We start from the raw sequence: 23,599 nt of genomic DNA on the forward strand, positions 1-23,599 counted from the left end.
TGTTTGGTGTTTGATGTATACCTGAGTTTCTTTAAAATGAGTCTTGTTTGGTGTTAAACTGATGTATACCTGAGAGTTCTTGCAACTTTGGGTGTCTTGGAACACTTGAAATTAAGAGAAGAACATAGGTTAAAAATGTTTTTGTAGGATATTTGTAATGGACCCATAAAAGAAATTCATGGCTTTGTTTTAAAAGAACCAAGTTCCCAAACATTGGTGCAGTTTTTGCTTCATTCTTGAGAGGACAGCATGAACAGTTTAACAGAATAATTGGATACCCAATTTGGCAAACAGCGATATGATGTATCAAAATCTACACAGTAGGCCAAATTTCATTTATGCCAAGAGACTCAAATCATATCAGATCTGGTGATGAGTATATTACTTCTGTGCTGGAAGGGCCCAGAATGGCCAAGTGTTCTAAATTGCTTTTCTTTACGCATCACTGCCATCTCACCTCTGCATGGGTTCGAATCTCAGATTCGGCCAATGTGGGTATTTGGGAAAGCTTGCCAGCAGCTTCTCATGGGTCAGTGGTTCTTTCTGGAGGTTTTCCCGGGTTCTTCCTCCACCAATAATACTGGCTGCCATGTATAGCCTATCGTGTGCTGAAAAATGGCATTAAACCCTACAACAACTACAACTACTGTGCTGGAAGAGTTTTCCCCAGTAATGACAATGACAGGCTTCTACCTAGACTAGGCTGAAGAGGAGTGGCATCTCTTGAAAAGCTTAATTTACACAGTCTAGTGGATGTCAGCAAAATTACAAGGGTGTGATATCATCAAAAGCTTTCAAGGTCAAACTAACATTCTTGAACCGTAGATACTATGTGGATCATAACAGCCTTGTGAAATGAAAATTATCAAAACTGATGATTCTGGAACTGTGTATTACATTTCTAGTTACTGATTCACTTATTAGCTGAAGACATTGCTGATTATGATCCACTGCCAGCTATGTATTTATGGAACTCTAGTGGATGGAGGCAGAGAAGACCACTGTAAATAGATGGTTATTCAGAATCAGATGGAGAAAGTTATGATTTGATGGCAAATCAATATAAATTAAAATGTGTATAAATCTATATTGTCAAGTTACGTATTTTGAGGACTAATATATTTTGCTGTGGACTAACAAGTCTTTTGTCCTGTTAGTCAGTTTGAGCTGTTAATTAAAAAGCCAGTTTCTAGCCCAGATTATGACATGCATGTTCCACAGAATTATTTTTCAATGAGATTCTTCCAGATTCAATACGAGATCATCCCTGAATGTAGATGTGAAAAATAAGATTAAACCAAAAGAATGAAATAAGAAAAACTGAAATGAACTGCTATAAATGTTTCTTACTGAAATGCTAATATTTCAGACAGTAAATTACATACTTTAACCATATCATACTGACATCTCTAATGTTCACTTTATATTATATTAAAGGGAATAAATTATGAACTAGTCTGGTGATTTGGTAAGGCTATTTCATTTCTGAATCAATGGAATGAAGTCTAGTGATCTGGTAAGGCTATTTCATTTCAAATGGAATGATGTCTACTTATTTGGTAAGGCCATTTCATGTCAGATTGAATGATGTCTTGTGATTCAGTGAGGACATTACATAAACAGCTGTGAAGTTTCCAATTCCAGGTACAATACATACGTGGATGAACATAACTGTTATGTAATAAAAACTTCCGAATGTATGCTCACACAGTACATTGTTTTTTCTGGTGACCATACCAGTTTCATCAAATTTATTAAAGAACCCTTGATTTTATGATAAAAGAAATTCAAATAAACTTTGATGGATCAACTGATGACAGAAAAGAAACAAGGATCAATGAAAGAATAACATCATCTTTGCAATTTTCACCAAAAGAATGCCAGGCAACAAGTTAACAAACATCCTAATTAATGACAAGGTAACACACACTAATGGTGGGGAATGTCAAAAAAAAAGTTACAGCAGAGTCTGTAATCTGTTTGATGACTTTTTGCACTGTTTTCTCCCAGCTGCCAAAACAAATGACATAAAACTGCAAGAATTTGTTTGTTGAAATTGTTTACCATACTCCAGTGCCTCCTGAGCAGTATTCAGTCGTTGCTGTACCTTCTCCTCTGACTCTGTTCCCCTATCACGAAGTCGCTTACTCTGAAATAAAAAAAATCAGTGATATAAAAACTAATAGCTCAGTGGAAACACATTATCTATATACCCTTGCTAAATTGGTACTGATTATGTTGTTATACACTAAAAAAACACCATAACCTCAACCTGACACTAATTTAATGTACAACTGCTGTGGGTTAGCGAGATAGGAAAATGAAAAAAAATAGCACATGTGAGTGTTTGTGGCTGCCCAAGCAAGGCTTAATGGCTGCCCAACACAGCTTAAATTGCTGGTCAACCAGGGATAATGGCGATCTATCCAAGATATTTGGCTGCCCAATCAATACTGAATAGCTGCCCAATTAGGGTTAACTGCTGTCAAATCAAGGCAAAATGGCTGCCCAACAAAGGCTAAATGGTTGCCTAACCAAGGTATAATGACTGCCAACCAAGGCATAATGACCACCCAACCAAGGGCAAGTGACTGTCAATGAAAGCATAACCCTTAAAGTGCTATATTGTTTTGCAGCACAAGATCTCTCAGTGCTAAATTGTTTGAGAAAAAAGAAGAAAACTGCACAGTTTTTAAATTGCATGTATTTCAATAAATATACACATTTAATAGATACACAAACCCTATATGAAAATGATGGTGGATGTCTAAACTTCAAGATTAGCATCAAGGCACATGTGTAAGTTTAACATATTTGCATGTACAAGTGCAAATACAGGTAAAATGACAAGTTACGATTTTATTTCATCTGTAGTTTTGTTTGTTTTTTAATGGAAAAGTTCAAATATATCTAAGAAATATTATATTCTTTAGTACTGGTAGTTCAACCACGTACATGTACATGTTATGTCTGTCACAATATTATATCTAAATTGTGAAAATCACAGGTAAATAAAAGGTAACAGTCTCCACTCCATGAATGTCAGAGGTAAGTGTAGACCCCCAGAGTCAGTAATAAATGTTCATGAAAATTTTTCACTTATTATTTATTCTAATATATTTGCATTATCTCATGTCAACCTTTGAGCTTACATAGTCACCTACTGTGTTTATTACCTGTTCAGGTGTTATTCTAACTCATCTGAACTACTACATTTACTTTGTAATTTACATGTGTGTGGAATAACTTGAAACAATCAGGTACACAAAGTGCCACTTGGCATATCTCACATCTGAAAGATGTTTGCTTTCTTCTGAATCCTTCACAGTTATTTCTTCTTATTATGAGCAACACAATGATGTGCAGGGTGTGCTCGTTTAGCTCCAGGTGTAACTGGAATAAATTCAGGGAAATGTCTCCCAAAGAGGCGTTTGGGTTGCTCATCAGCAAATTTTCATCCTCTCCTAGTAGGTTCAGACACGTCTGCTTCCTGAACTAGTGAATTCACTATTGAAACATGGAAATCATGGTGACTTAGTTTCTTCTGCACAGGTAAAAATTTCAGGTACAACTGATAGGCATTTCCAATACATTCAACAGATGAAAAAAATAGTTTTCTCCACTATTTCTTGGATTTTCTTATTACTGAATTGTATTGGTTAAAATGGTCACTTAAATCTACTCCCATGTTTTTCACATAATCCACAATACATGTGGGTTTCATTACAGGTGTGTTTGTTGCAAAATTTGTTTTATTCATCAATGCTACCTTAGCTTCATGAAAACTGGAGATCATATTTACACCTTGTTTGTCATGGTATTTCACCAGTATCTGTAACTCAAGTTCGTTAAAAAGTTCAGGTGATGAATAATAGTAATCCATATATATTCTGTGTTCTTTAGTCAAAAAACTACACTTGCAGAGCAAACCAATCACAATTTTTTGTTGTTGTACTCAGCTCATCAATGTTTAGTTCTAGTCCTTCACAATAATTGTCAACGTCTCCACCTGTTTTACCAGCATAAATGTGGTAGCCAATACAATATCCACTGCTTGCCTCGTACAACTGGAACGGCTTTATGCCAAACTTGTTAGGTTTGGCAGGGTCATAAACTTGAAATGTCAGACGACCTTTCCAAGGGCAGGTAGCCTCATCAAAACTGAGGTACATATCTGGTGAATAAACCTCAGCAAATGCTTCATTTTTTCAATCATTGGGCAGATCTTGGGTAAAGGATCACCTTGATTGTTCTCATTGTCTGCCAGGTGTAAATGGCTTAGAACAGTCAGAAATCTATCCCTACTCATGCAAAAGAGTTTTAGCTGCTCAGGTGTGACAGGCTGCCATTTCTTCATGTGACTGTTCTCCTTCAAGTCTACCCCATGAACTCTCTAATCTGCATAATGATTTGTTTGACCTATTAGGTGCAATAACGTCATAAAAACATCTTGAATAGTCAATAGGTTCAGTATTCACCATCTCAACATTTAATTTTGAAGAATCAGTGAATGGGGAGGTTGACAGGCATGCCATCTTTTCTCGTCCAGCCAGCATGTACATCAGACTCCAGTTCCGCATCAATTCTGTGCTCAAAGTCACTCATGGGCATTTCCATCAACACTTCGCTAGCTCCGATAATTTCATCCTCCTCAATTCTTAAAAATCATTGTCATCATCAATATCAGAAGCGAGTATTTGTTGCAAGAAATCACTATCATTATCAGCGTCAGCCATTTTAATTTTTTCCAAGTACCATGTGCTCAAAAGCGAATATTTGTAAAACTTCTTCACTAAATGCATAGTAAAGTACAATGGAATGCTTGTTTTGGGCTTCTATAAACCAATCAAATATTGTTTTAAGGGCAGTCATGGCTAGTTGAAGTAACATGATGCACATCATGTCTATAGCCACATACATGTACATCATGCCAATAACCATATATCTGTATATCATGTCTATAACCATAGATATCTGTACAAAATGTCTATAAACATAGACATGTGTACATCAAGTCTACAATGAATGATATCTGTACATATCTATAACCACAGATACCTGTACATCTTGCCTATAACCATAATAAAATGTTGGGCATGTTCTGATTGATGCTTTTCATTCTTTGATTACTTTGGGTTTTACACATTGCTCTTTTGCACCTCTGACATTAATAAGAAACATTTCCTATAGGAACTACTTTATTGCAATTGATATGTCTGATTACTCTTTTTGGCTTAGTATTCTTCTGCACTATGCAAACCTCTTTCACATAGTTATTGTTATTCCTGTCATGTTATCCATGACATACAGAAATAATTTCAAGACAATGAAACATGCCTACAACCATAGACATCTGTACACCATGCCTATAACCACAGATATCTGTACATCTAGTCTATAACCATATATATCTACACATCAAGTCTATAACCATAGACATCTGTACACCATGCCTATAGCCATAGATATCTGTACATCATGCATATAACCATAGATATCTGTACATCTAGTCTATAACCATAGACATCTGTACACCATGCCTATAGCCACAGATATCTGTACACCATGCCTATAACCATAGATATATGTACACCATATCTATAATGGTTAACCATAGATATCTGTACACCATGCCTATAACCATAGATATCTGTACATCTAGTCTATAACCATATATATCTACACATCAAGTTTATAACCACAGACATCTGTACACCATGCCTATAGCCATAGATATCTGTACATCATGCATATAACCATAGATATCTGTACATCTAGTCTATAACCATAGATATCTGTACACCATGCCTATAGCCATAGATATCTGTACACCATGCATATAACCATAGATATCTGTACATCTAGTCTATAACCATAGATATCTGTACATCTAGTCTATAACCATAGACATCTGTACATCACGTCTATAACCACAAATAACATGCTTCCTAATGATACTTTGTCATTAGTTCATCATCATCGTTTGAACTTTTGTATCGCTCATTACAAGTATTCTAATAAACAGTTCAAGAGTAAATAATCCTAACCCTATACACAGTTCAAAAGTAACCAATCCTAACCCTATCAGCATATTATTAATATTACTGTAGTTTCTGTGCCAAATCTACTTCTATTAAATGTTATTTTTCATGATTATGACAAAAACCTTAATGGAAAGAAAACAAGTAAAATTTAAACTTGCCAGCAGTTCTAGGCTTGGTGGCCGAATGAAGATGAATATGGCATTCAGGTTTGTTTTCTTGATATTCTTCACTCCGTTAACCTCTACATCTAAAATACAGATCTTGCCTGACTTCTGCAGACTCTCCACAGCCTTCATGCTATAGAGAAAGAAAGAATATTTTGTAAATTACCTTTCTCTGAGAATATTTACCTGATCACCATAACATTAGGAAAGAGGCCATTCTTCCTCTCAAATCCAGTCCTGCTGGAAAGACTAAACTTTAGTCACACATGTCATGTAAAGGGAAGAAACTCTTACCCATTACTTCCCCTCCCAATTGTTAGGTGGCAACCAGTCAACATTACGTTTAAGCTGAGTGATGCATCAATGATGATGCTTGTATTTTAGTGTATGTGTGGGAGAAGGTAATAATAATATGATCACTTAAATATTCTCAGAAAATATTATTTACAAACAAATTGTTCCTTTTTCTACTAAATACATTGCTGGTCCATATTAACATTTGGAGAAGACATAAATGGAGGAAATGCATGAACACACACACAGATAAAGAAATAAATATCCTCTTACTGAGAAACATTTTGTGAATCCAATGACATTTTTACATCCAAACCAACTGGGAAGTTCTGATGACCTCAACTAGGTCTGTAGGTCATCTTGGCCCCAGCCACTGGACTGACCAGATTTAATTCTTGTTTCTGTGACATTAGATGACAGAGATAGAAATACAGGCCAACTGAGTGTGTATGCCGGTCAAAAGCTTCTATAATGTCACAGTTCTAAACAATGTATTAAACTGCAAGACTCCCAGAGATTGCTCTAATCTCATGAGCATAAATTTCATCAGGCATATGTAGTCATGTCTGAATTCAGACTTTGTCAAGTGAATTACTTCAGCCCTTAGTCTGGGCTTGAAAGGTTATATATGGCCCTTCAACTCTTTTCCATGCACTTCACATAATACTCGAGAGTATGAGCTGGGTCTTGCATGCTGCTTCTCTCCATATATTAATCAAGAAGAGTGGATGCATGATGTAATCAATTCTCAGCTATGAAGCCTGTTTGCATAATTAGGATCATGGAGCCATATCTGATCAATCAAAAGGCACACAACTTGCTCTGCCTGCATGCTAAAGCTGGGACTATCATAAAAGAAATTTAATGTGATAGTAGCTTCTGTGATGTTATGGCTACAGGCTTCAACTTGTAAGATGATGAAAGTAAAATCTCGTAAAATAATTTCCACCACAGAAGAAAGATGAGTGATCTGGGTCTATTCACATCATTAATTAGTATGTCTGACAGTTCCTTATCATGCCCTGTATCACTTCTATTTTGATGACTGAGTGTAGCATCTAGTAGTAATAGGAGCTACCATTTTTTGCACAAGATAGGCAGAGAAAAAAGTTAGCCACCTGAAGGAACAAAGCACTCAAAGGGACAATACTGTGGCTAGCACACCAGTCCCTGAACACTCAACATCTTCCTTCATAAACTTTCAAAAGTGTAGGGCCTTTATGCTTGGAGATTCTGTGCACATGAACAGGTTAAAATTTCTTTCTACACAAGTCTCTCCTGTCAAGAGCTAGGCATAAAGAAGCAACCTGTCCTGGTCGGGATGAAACACCAGCAATTGGGGTTATTTGAGCAGGTCGAGTCTCACTGGGATCTTCATGAGAACATGTATTGCTAGATCAAGCAGATTGTTCACTTAGGATACGTCTCACATGAGACGGTGATCCAGAATCATGTACAGTTCCGTCCCCTCAATTTTTGTGTTATCCTCTGTATAACCCCCAAACTCCATCCAATCTGACTGAAAGATAGCAAAAGGCCCAGGATAATGGATCATGAATTGGAGTGCACAATCATTCATAACTGACTACCCACAAAAGTGAGCAAATCTGCAAAAAATAATTAAAAATGATGGATGAATGGATGACTCAACTTGAGGAGTTTGGCCATTTCTCAACAATGAGTTGGTTAGGACACCGAACCTATTGGGAAAGTGTTGGATCCGGACAAAGATCTTTATCTGGAAAACCAGTGCACAAAATCCCATACTAGATGGAATGGGTTGAGTGATCTCTTACCCTCTGCTGAGGAGGTAGGACACCACCACTGAGTTGTCCCACATGAGAATAACTCTCCTGGAAAGCTGATCCTTCCAGAATTGAAATTATTTCATTACAGCATTCATGTCCTAAAGTGTGATATGACGCAATTCCAGGTAGTAATGATATGGAGTGATTCCAGGTCATAATGTTATGGAGTGATTCCAGGTCGTAATGATATGGAGTGATTCCAGGTCGTAATGATATGAAGTGATTCCAGGTCGTAATGATATGGAGAGATTCCGGGTCCTAATGACATGGAGTGATTCCAGGTCCTAATGATATGAAGTGATTCCAGGTCATAATGATATGGAGAGATTCCGGGTCCAAATGATATGGAGTGATTCCAGGCCCAAATGATATGGAGTGATTCCAGGTCCTAATGATATGGAGTGGTTCCAGGTCCTAATGGTATGGAGTGATTCCAGGTCCTAATGATATGAAGTGATTCCAGGTCCAAATGATATGGAGTGATTCCAGGTCCTAATGATATGGAGTGATTCCAGGTCCTAATGACCACAGTGTTGCAGGGCAACAAATATACTCAAACTATACCAGCTGGTGTCTATACAAATGGTGATCCTCAGTTCTGGCTTTTAATTCTTGCCACAGCCATAGACTGTTTTGTACTAAAACAGGAATTGTTTTATCTTGGTCAATACGATCACACGGTAATCTAGACTGGAAAAGGGGCACCACTCAGCCAGTATGGTCATTTCACAAAATTGCATGACAAGGAGGCCAAGATGAACCATGCCAACCACTGCATTGAGCAAGCATTGTTTCAACAAATTTAAGTTTGATAATCTGTGCTATTCATCCTTTTAGACAGAAAGACTGATTGACAGTGTTGTTTCCATTCTGAACCTTGGCATGGCATGTACTTGTTGAACCAGCCGAGGTCTGTGACTGGCCAGATATCTCTGTCGACCTTGAGCACCTGGAAAAGCCTGGAATAAAATCCCATAGTTTTGCCTGCCAACTTTCTCTACTGCTTGCTTGACAAGTAGACAACAGATCTCATCCAAAATATTGTCCTCTCTGGATGAAATGTTTGTCATGGAAGAGGAAGACAAGAGTGAAGGGGGCTGGAAAAATTAAATCTGCATTACCTCCAAAACAAGGAAGAGAAAAATGATGTACTGAAATATGGGTAAATTTCATTAAGTACCAATTGCCCTTAACTAAAAGAACCAATTAAAATTAGCCATATATAATAGGGAAATCCCCCTCACCCCCTCAACCTTTTACTGTGTTTCACTCCTAGACATCAACAAAGCTATTACATAAATCGATGTCATTTCTGTAATCTGGCAACACATGTAAGCTTTTACACGTTTGTGTTATTTTAATCCTTTAAAAAAAAAAAAAAAATTTACACAAAGCATCATATAATGTTTCAATGCACCATATCTATACACTATCAAGTTGCTGCAAGTTCAACTCAATGCCTTAAATCAAAATGTTTTAATATAAATAAGAGAAGAGACAAACGAGAAAAAGCATAAGGTATTCAAACACTTAGTACTGAAAATGAAAACAATAAAAAATGATTATGCTTCAATGACTTTCAAACAAAACTAATGAATCAACTTTGCATCAACCAAGATGGCTGGTGCACACAAATGTTTGTTAAGTAAATAATCCTGAAATTGATGAACAAGTCCAGTATTCTTAAAGCATGGATAATCAGATCACAGTGGAGTAAGTGCATTTGTATATGAGCTAGACGGAAAAAAATGACTGATTCCATTGCTTTTGAATTTAGTTGGCATTTCTGCACTTCAATAGGTGCTGACAGGTACTTGATCTGTGCTCGTACAGGTGGTGGTATTGATTTAACTATTGAAGCGGCCATTGTTTGGAGTTGCCATAGTTTTGTTTATCTGGAATCATTATTTGGAGTATTTGTAGAGGTTAATCAGTGAAATTAAAAACAACAAACTTAAGTGCCCATGAAAATGTCTTTTTCCCCCCACAAATCCATTAAAATTAAGACCCACAAAAACAAATGATACTATATATTCTGGCACTAACAAGAAAACTGTAGCTGTTGTTGGGTTGTCAAAGGCAGTTATTTGGTGGCATGGTGAGGAGAACTTTCTATCCACTTTGTTACATCCTAATAAATGTGGAACCCATTGCCACCTGAAATCATACTGAAGCCAAAACGACTGCTTTTAGGTGGTGTTCAGTCTTCTCTCTTTATGACAATTATTGTCTCTCTGCCATGGATACTGTAGCCTAAATGCAAACGTTCCTCTCTCTGTTGTGGTTGAAACCCATGTGGTCTAAATACCAGAGGAAGAAGCAATTGGTGAGAAAGTTCTTGTGCTGCCTGCCTCCACAACTCCATAAATCTATTGCCAAACAGCAGTGACTATCATCGGGTGTTTATCACAGGGTTAAACAGTCAAGGAAGCCTCAGTGAAGATGAGTGGAGAATAACCTATTATCACATTTAGGTCTGCTGGCATTCTGTGAAAACCTAACTGCATTTTGATCTCACTCTATTAAATCATATCAATAATGTGTTTTGCATCAAATCAAATAAAGGGAATGGAATAAAAAACGTTAAAAGGCATGCAAATCCTACCTGCATAAGAGTTAGCAGTCACGATTGTTTGTCAGGTCAACTAATTTCAATGGACCACTTGAATACTGATATAAATATTATTGTAACAATTAAACTATTTCATTCAAATACTACTACAGATGTCGTGAAAGATAACAACTAAACAAATGGAGTACCTGCTGAATTGAAACTTTTGTTTGATAGATATGGTTTAATTATGGAGAATCAAGTTCCAAAGTTTACAGTGAACTTAAAATTCATTGATTGGCACTCAGTGATATGCAGAAGTTTCACTATTACCTGAACTGAAATCACAGCATCAAAATTTAAGTCAGATAACAATTTTTAAAAAAAATCAGGTTTCAACACATTTTTTATGACACAAATGCCTCTACTTTTTTTTAAAGAAAAGGAATCTTGTTTTGTTTTGCAAAATGCAGTGATGTAATAAATAATGTTTTGCAGGTACACAATAATGCACACATGTATATGATGTGTTGAAACCTCTTGGAGATGTTTTTCATGATCCTTCCGAGATTCATTATCTTGAAAATAAAGGTAATTTATACCAAGAAGAAAACAATTTCATTAAATTAAGCTGTTTATTGACAATTATTCTCAATGCGATAATAAAACAAGTATTCAGCCATTAAACAGTGCACAATCCCACCCATGGTCTTCTTGATATCCTACTAGGATGGTATCCATTTCTTCATTTTTCAGAGGTCCCGTAGTAACTTGCACCCTCCCTTAGAGCACAACCAACATTATTGGACTGCAATGTGCACAAGTTTTTGAGGGAAAGGTGTATATGTTAATAAGAACCTACTACACCAAGAACCAACCACACCAACAATACTGTGTTGGGGCAAAAGGTCAGAAAAAGTTCACAAACTGCAAAAAATTCACACAAATATTCACCAAAATTATATATATAAAAAATGGACACCAATAAGTAGCAAATACATTTATAAGAAACACTATACCTACTTTGTTGATGGATGGATAGAAATATTGCATGGCAATAAGAAATACTATACCTACTCTGTAGATGGATGGATAGAAATATTGTGTGGTGATAAGAAATACTATACCTACTCTGTAGATGGATGGATAGAAATATTGCGTGGCAATAAGAAATACTATACCGACTTTGTAGATGGATGGGTAGAAATACTGTGAGGCAATACAGGGCAATGCTGACTCTACCAAGTAAAAGCTTAATCTGGTAAACATCCAGTTGATGGGTATCCACCTAATGAGAAGTATGGGGAGGTAATTGGTAAGAGTTTCTTTCCTATGGTTACATGATCTCGACTGGAAAGACAAAATTATTGTCTCTCGTGGATGACTGGATTTGAAAGGCAGTGGAATTTATTACATAACATTATTGTGATCAGGGAATGTATTCAATGGAGAAAAAGAATGAGTCAATCAGAGACAATATAACTAGAGATAGAAGCCATCATAAAGATCCACTATATTATTTTTAACTGCCCTACCTGAAACTGTGTTGATGATTGGAGGTCTTCATTGTTGTGTACTAATCTATGTACAACAGAAGAACAAATCTAATTATCTTCCCACAATGTGTGTAGTAGAAGTCCTGTTTACGAGGAACATGAGTGCCAACCAGACAGACAGGCATGATCAATCATGATACAGTGGAACCTCTCTTGAAAGACTAATGTAAAAAGACACCCCTCCCAAAAGACCCGCTTCTCAAAGCACAGATTTTTGTATTAAATAGTATAATGACCTGTCCTTAGAGACCACCTGTCTTGAGAGACCATATTTATTTTGCAGAAGTGGTGATCTTGTACGTCAAGTCTGTAAAAGTGTGGATATATAAAGAAGTGTTAATGTATTACTGCATTTACATTACATGGGAATTTTATCAACTAATTCTTTATAAACAACGAACCAAACAACAACAGCAGGCCACAGATTATTTAAAGGACTAATTGTTCTCAAGTGAAATGTAGATAATTCAGTCATGGATGCCTTCAACTTCCCTAAATAGTCATGTAGATGCATTATTGAGTATTTAAAAAAATAATACAAACTGTGGAATGCATATCAGACCTTGAATCTTTGGGTAAAAAGATTCATATTGTATCAAATTTACATCTGGGAATTATTTTATCATCAAATGGTTCTTTGGAGCAACCATACTAAATCTAAAATTCATTCCTTGTCTATGCAAACTGGAATATTGAGTTAGTTTAAATATATATTATCAAATTATAACCTGAATTGAACTCATTTAATATACATTTGCCCAATTCTGGAATATGCATTTGAAATAAGGTCTTCTTGAACTAATTCAGATTCTAAAAAAACTTGAAAAAGTACAGCTTAAAGCAACCAGAATAGCTTCTTCACTACCATACTTTGCTTGCAGAGAAGAACTTTATCTTGAAATTAGATGGCATATACCAGCAGAAAGATGGAAGATTAAAAATCTCGCAATGTTTATAAAATGTTCAAAACCATGACTCAGGATTATATAACCGATGTACTACCCCTTGTTCATGATGCACAGTTCCTTATAATCTGAGAAACTCAAACAATATCATTCAATATCAATGCAGAACCTCTTCATTAAAAAATATCATGCTACCATTCTATTAAGCTGGTTAAGACACAAATGTAGTTTGCTGAATTATGATTTATTTAAGTGTAATCTTATCACCACTATTTCCTTTTTTCTGGATTTTCAAGAGAAAATGACCATTTTCTTTTTGAAAAGAGACTATTTATTAACACAAGAAATGAGCTTTATCTAAGGTTATTATTAATGAATATTAACATTGATATTGATACACTTTTATTTGGCAATGAACTTTTACACATCAGGATTTTGCTACAAAGGAAAATGCAAAAATTTATTATTAAGGCAAAAAGGACTGACATGTATGATTACTGTTACTATGACTACAGTTAAAATGATACATACCAGACCACACTAAACATGATCCATTGGCCTTTATCCTTCCCTCATCACTCTAATTAAATTAAATGCATTTATGTCACCTGTCTTGTTATATTTTTTTCTCAAGAACTCTTGCCTACATGCTCAATAATTATTTATATTTATAATGGAGAGGAACTTGAAAATTGAAAACTTGTTTCCAATCATTATGCCCTGCATCCATACTTGTTATCTTCTTGGAAATATGTTTAAAGTAAACAAATTAATTTTGCCTGAGTTCTTGAGTATCCTGAGAGAATAAGGGAAATACATGACAAAAATAAGAAGCCCTTTTTTTAATCCCCACTTGTATTATAATCAAATGCTGTATCCCTTGTTTAGTTTGTGTCTAACTCTATGATATTTTAATATTTTATTTTCAAACAAGTCACAACCACTGATTATTATATTTTATTTTCATACGTCAAGAAATCCATCAGAGACTCCAAAGTAAAATTATTTATGGCTGAATGCCACATTTGGCACTTTATTCATTTCACTGATTTCTGCGATTGATAACAAAATTAACTTTCTTAGAGTGATTTCAGAGTTATTTTCCTTTGATAATACCTTGTACCATATCTGTTTCCTGAAAATACTGCATGTTCTAGAAATTCCTTATTTTTAATCATGGTTTCAAATTCTTCTTGGCTCACAAAGAAATATTCTGAAAAAAAGAAAGAAAAAATATATCAAGAGCCCAAGCGTACAAAACTGGAAGGTGATTTTATGATAACTCCACCTTATTGGTTCTAAAGTTGCCTATTCTGTTTGTGCTGGACTGTGTTCAGTCTGCCAAACCACAAACAGCACAGGGCTAATAGTCCTACTGGAAAGAATACTACTGCATGACCTTGTGGCAAACATCAGAGAGCACTAGCCTATTAGTACTACGGAAAGGACTACTACTTCATGTAAGTCTGGCAAACCTCACACGGCACTAGGCTAATAGTCCTACTCGAAAGAATACTTCTTTATGTCCATCTGGCAAACCTCAAACCACTAGGCTAATAGTACTACAGAAAGGACTGCTATTTCATGTCAGTCTGGCAAACCTCAGACCACTAGGCTAATATTACAACAGAAAGGACTGCTACTTTATGTCAGTCTGGCAAACCTCACAAGCACTAAGCTAAAACTCCTATAGTAAAGAGGTAATAAATTTGATTTCTTTTAAACACAAAAATGTTTGGCATTTAGTGCAGAGTTGTCTCTTTTGTTTCAGATATTTTGAATAAATAAATAAATTGAATACCTATAGATTAAAGGCTAGACAGGGTGTAGTTACCACCAGAGGGGAGGAATGCAGTGAAAGGGAACAAGGATGTATATCATAATGGAGAGCTCTAAATGTACTTATCTATCAACAAAAAAGGTCTGAAAGTGAATCATTTATCCAACCTTTGCCATGTGTTTCCCCTGGTCTTGGACTTCGTGTTGTGTCTGAAATTTAAAAAAAATGAAGAAACTGATCATGATGGTAAAATGTTGTTGTAAATCTGAGAAAATAAATAAATCTTATAACCTAATCAGCTTATATACATAATGTTCATTACCATGCACTGGTCTAATGTTGATCATGAAGACTGATATTTGTACACATCCCTTATTAAGCTGCAATAATCTAATAGAAGCAGATACCTTGTGGAATGTCACTTATGGTTAGTTTGATGATTCATAACTAGATATAACTAAAAGATTATATGTTTAGAACTGCCTTATTGTTAACATCATACTGCATGAAATACATCCGATTGGTTAATTGACATGACATCATGCAGGTTAAGTCAAATTCCCTCTGCACATTCCTTCAATGTATATATGTGAACCATTTGATCCTGATCCAAAAGAAAAACAAATTTTGTATGCTTTATATTGAACAATTTTTACAATCCTACAAAAACTGGGTATTATTATTAGATTTTCTCCAGTGCTGAAGAGTTACTTTTTATTCCTGTAATGAAAAATTTTGGAAACAAATGAAGATTATATTGTGCATAACCCTGGTATAGAAACATGGAAATCATGGGTAAATGAGACTTTTGCTCTCTTAAGTGGTGTAATGCATTCTAAATATATTTGTATCTTTTTATGTAAGCAAACTCTGATATTCCTGAGATTTATTTAGATCTTCATGCTATATACTTGGATATTTGGTCTTTTAAATGGTGAAATGCCATCATAAATTTTTTTTTTATATTCCTGGACCAATTCAGACACTGTAATAGCATAAGATCTACAATCAATTCTTTGATATCCTAAGTTTTCTATGTTAATCCTTTTCAATTCATCTGTTATATAATGCATTCATTAGAGGTGTAGTTTCTTTTCTAATGGGTAACAAATGATGTAGTATGTATTATTACCTGATAATGGTAAAATTAAAAATTAATCATAAAATCGATTCATATTATATCACATTTTAATTAAAGGAGTTTTTCTGATAATATTGATTTCATGTAATCGGGTCATCAATTGAAATTCAACTGATGTTATTATGCAGTGCATACAGAGGAACACACTAGACACATTCTAAATCACATTTTTGAATTTATCTTGATGTATTAATTTATCTATTGTACTCCATATCTAAAAATCCATGGTTTAAGACTAGAAAAACAGCGACACACTGTAAATATTCATAGACTGACAAAATTAAAAAAATTAATTTCACTGCATCTCTGTATAAATTCATTTCTTCTTAATCCTTCTGCATATTTTAAGGGATGTGAAAAAAGCATAATACTAATTATACCTCTTAAAATAATTTCCATATAAATAAGTCTTAAAACATATTATTTGATAATCTATCAATTTGATTTTGCAGTGTATGATTCAGGCATGCATTTCAATATATGCATATGAAATAGAATCTCAGGAAAATCATGACTGCAAATTGTTTTATGTCTTGTGAATAATAAATTATTGTTTATTGAAATTGTGTATCTTGATTACTTTTATGAACAACATATGATGAAGTAAATACAGTCTATTTACTGTTTTATGTGTTTTGTCACTATGCTTACTTAAAATCATATAATGTTGATTAAAGTAGACTATTTGATGCTAAGTATTTTAAACTTAATTTGCACAAGAAACAGAGACAAATTTCAAAACAGGAGAAGGGCCTCCGAGTGGCTGAGTGGTCTAAAGTGCTCTCCATTACGGATCACTGCCATCTCACCTCTGTCTGTGCCGGTTCGAGTCTCAGATTCAGCCAATGTGGGTATGTGAGAAAGCTTGCCAGTAGCTTCTCGTGGGTTGGTGGTTTATTCCGGGTTTTTCCTCCACCATTAATACTGGCCGCCATGTATAGCCAGCCTATTGTGTGCTGAAAAATGGCGTTAAACCCCACAACAACAACAACAAAACAGGAGAAAGTTTATGTTACACATCATTCCATGTAGAAAACTGCACTGTCTAATAGCTAAACATTGTGTACAATTTGTCAATTTTTTTAAAGCAAATCTTAGGATTTAAACATCAAATTCAATTCATGACAGTAAGTAATGGCATCTCTTTTATTCAACAGGACTGGTACAGGGCTTTCCTTATATGCCAGGAGCCTGGTTATTTACCTGGGTACTTTTACTTTACACCCGGCTTCTTAAAATAAAAAACTTGAGAGCTGACACTGCAATATTGGGTACTGGTTTTATGTAACTGTCCATTCTAACTCTGAGTGTAGCCCTTTGTTGAGTATTTATACCTGCCATATTCCCAGGCATTGTTTTTATATAAAAAACTAAAATAGTGTTTTTTAAGGTCCCAAGGGGAGGGAGGTAAGTGTGTGACCTAAAAGGGCAATGTTATGTAACTGATAATAAGCCATCTTTCCATACAAGCCTACAGCAAATAATTGGAAATTGAAATCAGAATATAAAAAAATAACTTGTGCAAATACTCAGATAATCACAACCACAAGTCTGACATTATATAAAAACATACACCAAGTTTCTGTCTTTAAAATTCATGGATGGCAAAATATAGGCTTAATCAGACGCAGGCTTTGCTGCCCTCAATAGTTCAGTAGGTGGCTTGAAGGTAATGCAAGTGTCAATAGTACTCGTCTTTGCACTCACTAGACACTAGATGGTACTGTTGTTGAAACTTCATTGCTCGATTCTCTGAGTGAATCCTGGTCAGAACCAAGCTGTTCTTGACCATAACATTAGCACTGTCAGAATTTTATCTGATGCAGTTTGGCCATGAGATATTCTTGTCTCTGTAGAAAAAAGAAAATATATCTAACATTTGGGACTGATCACTTCGTCTGGGGAAATGGGTGGTGGTGACAATATTTAATGGGGGCTTAACAGGTAATACATCAGTAATAAACTGCTCTGTCCATTACAAGTGTTAACACTTTATCAACTGTGCAAACATGAGCTGGTATTGAATACCGTCTTTTATCAATTATTTCATGCCTAAAATCACCCTGAAAAGCAAAGGTCCATTAATAGTTGGCAAGTGTCCATTAATAGTTGGCATGGGTCCATTAATGGTTGGCAAAGATCCATTAATAGTTGGCAAGGGTCCATTAATAGTTGGTATTTTAACATGATTTACGATAAAGATTAATTATAAAAAGAACTGAACTAATCTGAACGTTCAATAATGCATGTCAAATATGTTACAGGTGGTGATGTGGTCTGCAAGAATTAGATGTTCCCCTTGGTGTTATGCTTCACAAAGCAAAACTCCATGAACCAGGAAGTCTGAAAACTTATTTTTTGCTTGGCTTTGCTTGCTTCACTGATAGCTTATTGATTGATGAATCACCTTCAAATATGAATCATACTTGAACGGTATTCTGATGAATGAAATAATCATGCTCTGCATTTTATATACAGAGTAAAATCTGATTTCAAAAAAATATTGCCGCTGTTCGCAAATTTGTCAATAATTTTGTTACTGATGGTTAAATTCATTTTCATTCAAAGCAATGTTTACTAACTTTTGTTCTTCAATACCTGTCTAGCATATCTTTCATTTACCAATAACTTAAAATGAATTGGGTTGTTCCACTTTGTGAACTATATATATGTAATTAGCAGTCTTCAAAGGAATCAACACACTGCCCTAGATATTGTCAGCCAATTAAATAATACCTGGAATTGTGGTTGTTTACAGGTGATGTCCTTTTCTTTCAACCGCCTTTATGAAAAATTAGCTGTATAACTACCTCAATGGCAGTTTACACAGGCACTAAGCATTTATACATGCTAGGGATATATATTGAGATTTTCTTTTGATTTTTTTTCCTTCAGGATGACTGAAAATTGTGTTTTTTTAAAACACAACTTGGTCACTGGGTTTGTGAGAAAAAATTCATGTGTTTAGCATGACACATCATGTTATGGCAAGTATGAATATTATTACTGTGGTAAACAGTCACACTGTCATTATCATGGATTTTGGCTTTTTGCAACAAACATCTAACTTACGTGAGACACTAAAAGCAAAATTATGTGGAAATTCTTCAAACAATTTCTGAAGAAGGGTGCTCTTGCCACTTCCAGATGGTCCACTCATAACGATGGGCCTGAGTCGGGCACTCATGTTGGAAAGGAACTGGTAGGGAACTGAAGAATAAATAAAATACAAATTGGTCACCTTTAAACAAAATACAAATTGGTCATCTTTAAATAAAAAACAAACTGGTCGTCTTAAATAAAATACAAAATTGGTCATCTTTAAATAAAATACAAATTGGTCATCTTATGCACTGATACCAGAATAATAATATGAAAATAGACACAACACACATTCAAGTAGAGGGGATGACAGTTTTAATGCCAATTTCATTAACCCTAACACATTCAAGTAGAGGGGATGACAGTTTATGTGCCCAAATATCATCAACCCTAACACACATACAAGTAGTGGGGATGACAATTTATGTGCCCATATATAATTAACCCTAACACACATACAAGTAGAGGGGATGACAGTTTATGTGCCCAAATATTATTAACCCTAACACACATACAAGTAGAGGGGATGACAGTTTCAATGCTCAATATCATTAACCCTAACACACATACAAGTACAGGGGATGAGTTTCAATGATCAATATCACTAACCATAACACACATACAAGTACAGGGGATAACAGTTTTAACACCCAATATAAAAAACCATAACACACATAAAAGTACAGGAAATGACAGTTTTAATGCCCAATATTATAAACCCTAATACAAGCACAAGTAAAGAGGATAACAGTTATTGTGCCAAAATATAATTAACCCTAACACATATTTAAGTATAGGGCATGACAGTTTCAACACCCAATATAATCAACCCAATGTCATATACAAATACATGTATTGGGAAAGACAGTTTAAATGTACAATACCATTAACCATAACACACATCAAGTATAGAGGATGAGTTTCCATGCACAAATATCATCAACTCCAACATACATACAAGAACTGTGGAGGAGTTTCAATGCCCTATACCTAACAATGTTCTTTACTAATACATCCTTTAATAATACTAATAATAATAATTACATTATTGAAAGAGGGTAACATAATTAGCTGAAGAACTGATCTACCTTGAGGTCCACATGCAGAAGAACATATTTATATATAAATACACAGACCTACACATATGCAAACATGCATATACAACAATATATTCACTTTCTTTCCTACTCACCTGCATAAGGACACTCGTCCACACAAGAATCCAGTAAATATACATTCAATTTGCAGTGCAAATTCAGTCCTCTCTCTCTTTCCACACACACACTCACACAAACATATGCAATATATATTCAATTACAAGTCATGCTTTTTTTTTTTTTTTACTGAAACACTGATTCATGCAAAATATTGGTCATCTTATAAGCAAGTCATACAAGAAAAAAATCCAATAATCTACAGGTAATTTTGGAAATGTGAGATGTATGCAATATACAAAAATACTGTGAATTCAAATATTTGTATGCTGCTATGCTACTGTTCCCATTTAGAAATGTGTATATTGTATGTACCATATTTATCCGTTTCATGATGGTATTCATTATACATTACTTGTATCTTCAGTTATTTGGATTTTACATTTTTATGGGTAAATTAAATAGTACCCACTACAGTGACATGTCTGTCAATGTTGTTTATCATGGGTATTTACTAGCATGTGTGTGTGTGTGTGTGTGTGTGTATATATATATATATATATATATATATATATGTAAGTAAAACATGAACTTTGTCCATAATATTTGTTGTTGTAGGATTTAACGCCATTTTTCAGCACACGATAGGCTATACATGGCGGCCAGTATTAATGGTGGAGGAAGAACCCAGGACAACCCCGGAAAGAACCACCAACCCACGAGAAGCTACTGGCAAGCTTTCTCACATACCCACATTGGCTGAATCCGAGACTCGAACCCACGCAGACAGAGGTGAGATGGCAGTGATCCGTAACGGAGAACGCTTTAGACCACTCGGCCACTCGGGGCCCCCCATAATATTTGCATCACATGTTTATTTCATGTCAGAAAACAGTAAGAAAGACCTAAATTGAGATCAGAACACCATTTCCAAGTATAAATCACTGACTGATTCTGCCTAGATTTCTGGCTGATTTGGCCCAACTTCCAACCGGATTCAGACCATGTGAAATATTATTCAGTTTAGTCCAGGATTTAAATGTGACATTTAATTATTTTTTTTCAAAGCTGATTTTCTCATTATGTCCCAAGCATGTCGAGCAGTGCAAATATGCATTTAAGGCAACAAAATCCAATTAGTATGCATGATAATGGGTTGTTATATATAATGAAATAACAATCCTGTTTTCTTTGCATCAGCAATTCAGTAGTGAAATATTTTTTCAAACTTCTCATTCAACTTTGTGCATACTTTAAATAGTTTATTTTACTGCAAAATAATAAAATTACAAACAAATAAACTCAATGATGGACATAGTGCAAGTGAGCTTCAGAAACTCTGAATTCTGCACATGAGCCACGTTGAACTTAGTAGCGACCACATTTCCTGAGTAGGTGTCAATGATGCTTTTTATCGAGTTCAAGTAACATTCGTCAGTGGTTAGCAAATCTGCATGAAAAATCAGATTAAACTATTCAATTAGAGACATGATACTATAACCCTCTGGCCTAATGATGCTGGTCAGCACCAATTCAGTCAATTTAGGGTTATAGATGTCCATGCAATAAAGTCATCTCAGGATTGATTTGTTTATTAGGTTGGAACTCTTTCATATATAAAACTCCAGATGTCACATCATGCTTACATTCGCTCTATTTTTTGCAAATAAAATACATCTAACGATTTGAAGAGCAGAGCAAAAATGGGCAGAGAACACTTTTATTAAGTTAAGTACAGAAGTGGAGTTGGTCAAATGGAAAAGTTGAAAGCTGAAAATTTTATAGATTGAATAAATTAAGCTGAAGAGAAACAATAAATAAAGCAGTAGCCACCATGTGGCAACATCTCAGAATTAGTATCTATGATCCTTGGAGCAACTTCTCCATGTGCAATGGGGCGACTTCTCCTGACACCTGGTACAAGTTCTCTCGGGGCAAGTTCTCCACTATTCAAATTGTCTTTGGTGTTGAAATGTTCTGGGGTCAAAATATCCGTGACCCAGTTGATCCTACCTGAGAAAGGTTGTCATAGTCTTTGTTAGAGACATTTACATTTTATTTTCATTTATGCACTTTGATTGACAAAGACTTTTAATAAGAATCAATAGTGGGAAAGTAGCAGAAACTTTATAAATTGTAACCATGCAGCAATAGCAAAACGGTTGTAATATATACAGATAACATTAAGTACAAGGCTAATCAGCACCGCATTTGCTAAAAATGCTCTATGAAATGCCAGTTAAACTTTGAACACGACATGGCCATGGGCTACCAAAATGCAGAACACGGTAAAGATCACACCATAAGACCTATCAATGTAGTATATAGTCCGAGTTTCCTCTGACCCTTGCCACCCCATTTTTTGATATTTGGACATTTATGTTGGGGTGTAGGTTCAGAGCGCATTCCCTATCGAAAAGTTGGAATTCGCCGACACCATTTGGTGTCGGCATGGGGTAGCTGCTTTCTAGCCTACCCAGCACACTTGAACTACCTTTCATCGAGATATACCTGCATGAAATCAATAGGAATATGATTTATTTTCTCAAAAATCGTGAGTATAGCATTCATCATGCCTTTAATCCGCTGACAGACTAGATGAAAGTATGTCATTGCTGAAATTTGACCTGGATCTGGTCATTTGCATTCTGAGTCACACGACTATACAAATCTCGGAACCTACATGTCAATGACATCAGAGGTCATATAGTCACGTGATATCGGTGATATCGAAATAAACAAATTTCCAAAGTTGTTGTATATAGAATTTGGACATATTATATAGAAGTCACATAATGTTTGTAAATAAATATAATGCACACTTAATTCTCAACATATTCATTCTGAGAGCAATGAACAGAAACCTGTCGGTATCGCAGCAGGGTGGAGAAAACCATTTTCAAGAAGTACCGAGCACGTGTCAGCGATGTTTTTATGTTGGTGTCACGTGACTACCACATTGACACGTGCTCTTCATAGTGAATCTGGTTTTCTTCAAATTTCTGCAACATTTACAGATTTTCTTCGTTGTTTTCACAATAAATATTTTGAGAAGTTTATGTTTTTTAATTTTTCTATAAAAATTATATTACTTTATATG

The 23,599-nt window shown here is 35.1% G+C and overlaps 1 protein-coding gene across 1 annotated transcript in view; it reads right to left on the bottom strand.

Annotated features, from left to right (window-relative positions):
- Positions 1–23,599, bottom strand: part of LOC149790223 (uncharacterized) — a 42,575-nt gene that overhangs the window by 18,285 nt on the left and 691 nt on the right. Inside the window, exons 2-6 of the mRNA XM_089972243.1 lie at positions 19,316–19,453; positions 15,270–15,311; positions 14,439–14,535; positions 6,203–6,341; positions 2,065–2,149 (exon numbers count right to left, since the gene is read on the bottom strand). Of these exons, the coding sequence (XP_089828369.1) occupies positions 2,065–2,149; positions 6,203–6,341; positions 14,439–14,535; positions 15,270–15,311; positions 19,316–19,453 (501 nt within the window). The remainder of the gene's footprint in view (positions 1–2,064; positions 2,150–6,202; positions 6,342–14,438; positions 14,536–15,269; positions 15,312–19,315; positions 19,454–23,599) is intronic.

Source organism: Sinohyriopsis cumingii, chromosome 10 (assembly GCF_028554795.1).
Source record: "Sinohyriopsis cumingii isolate HCF-2022 chromosome 10, ASM2855479v2, whole genome shotgun sequence".
In the NCBI taxonomy this organism is placed as follows: domain Eukaryota; kingdom Metazoa; phylum Mollusca; class Bivalvia; order Unionida; family Unionidae; genus Sinohyriopsis; species Sinohyriopsis cumingii.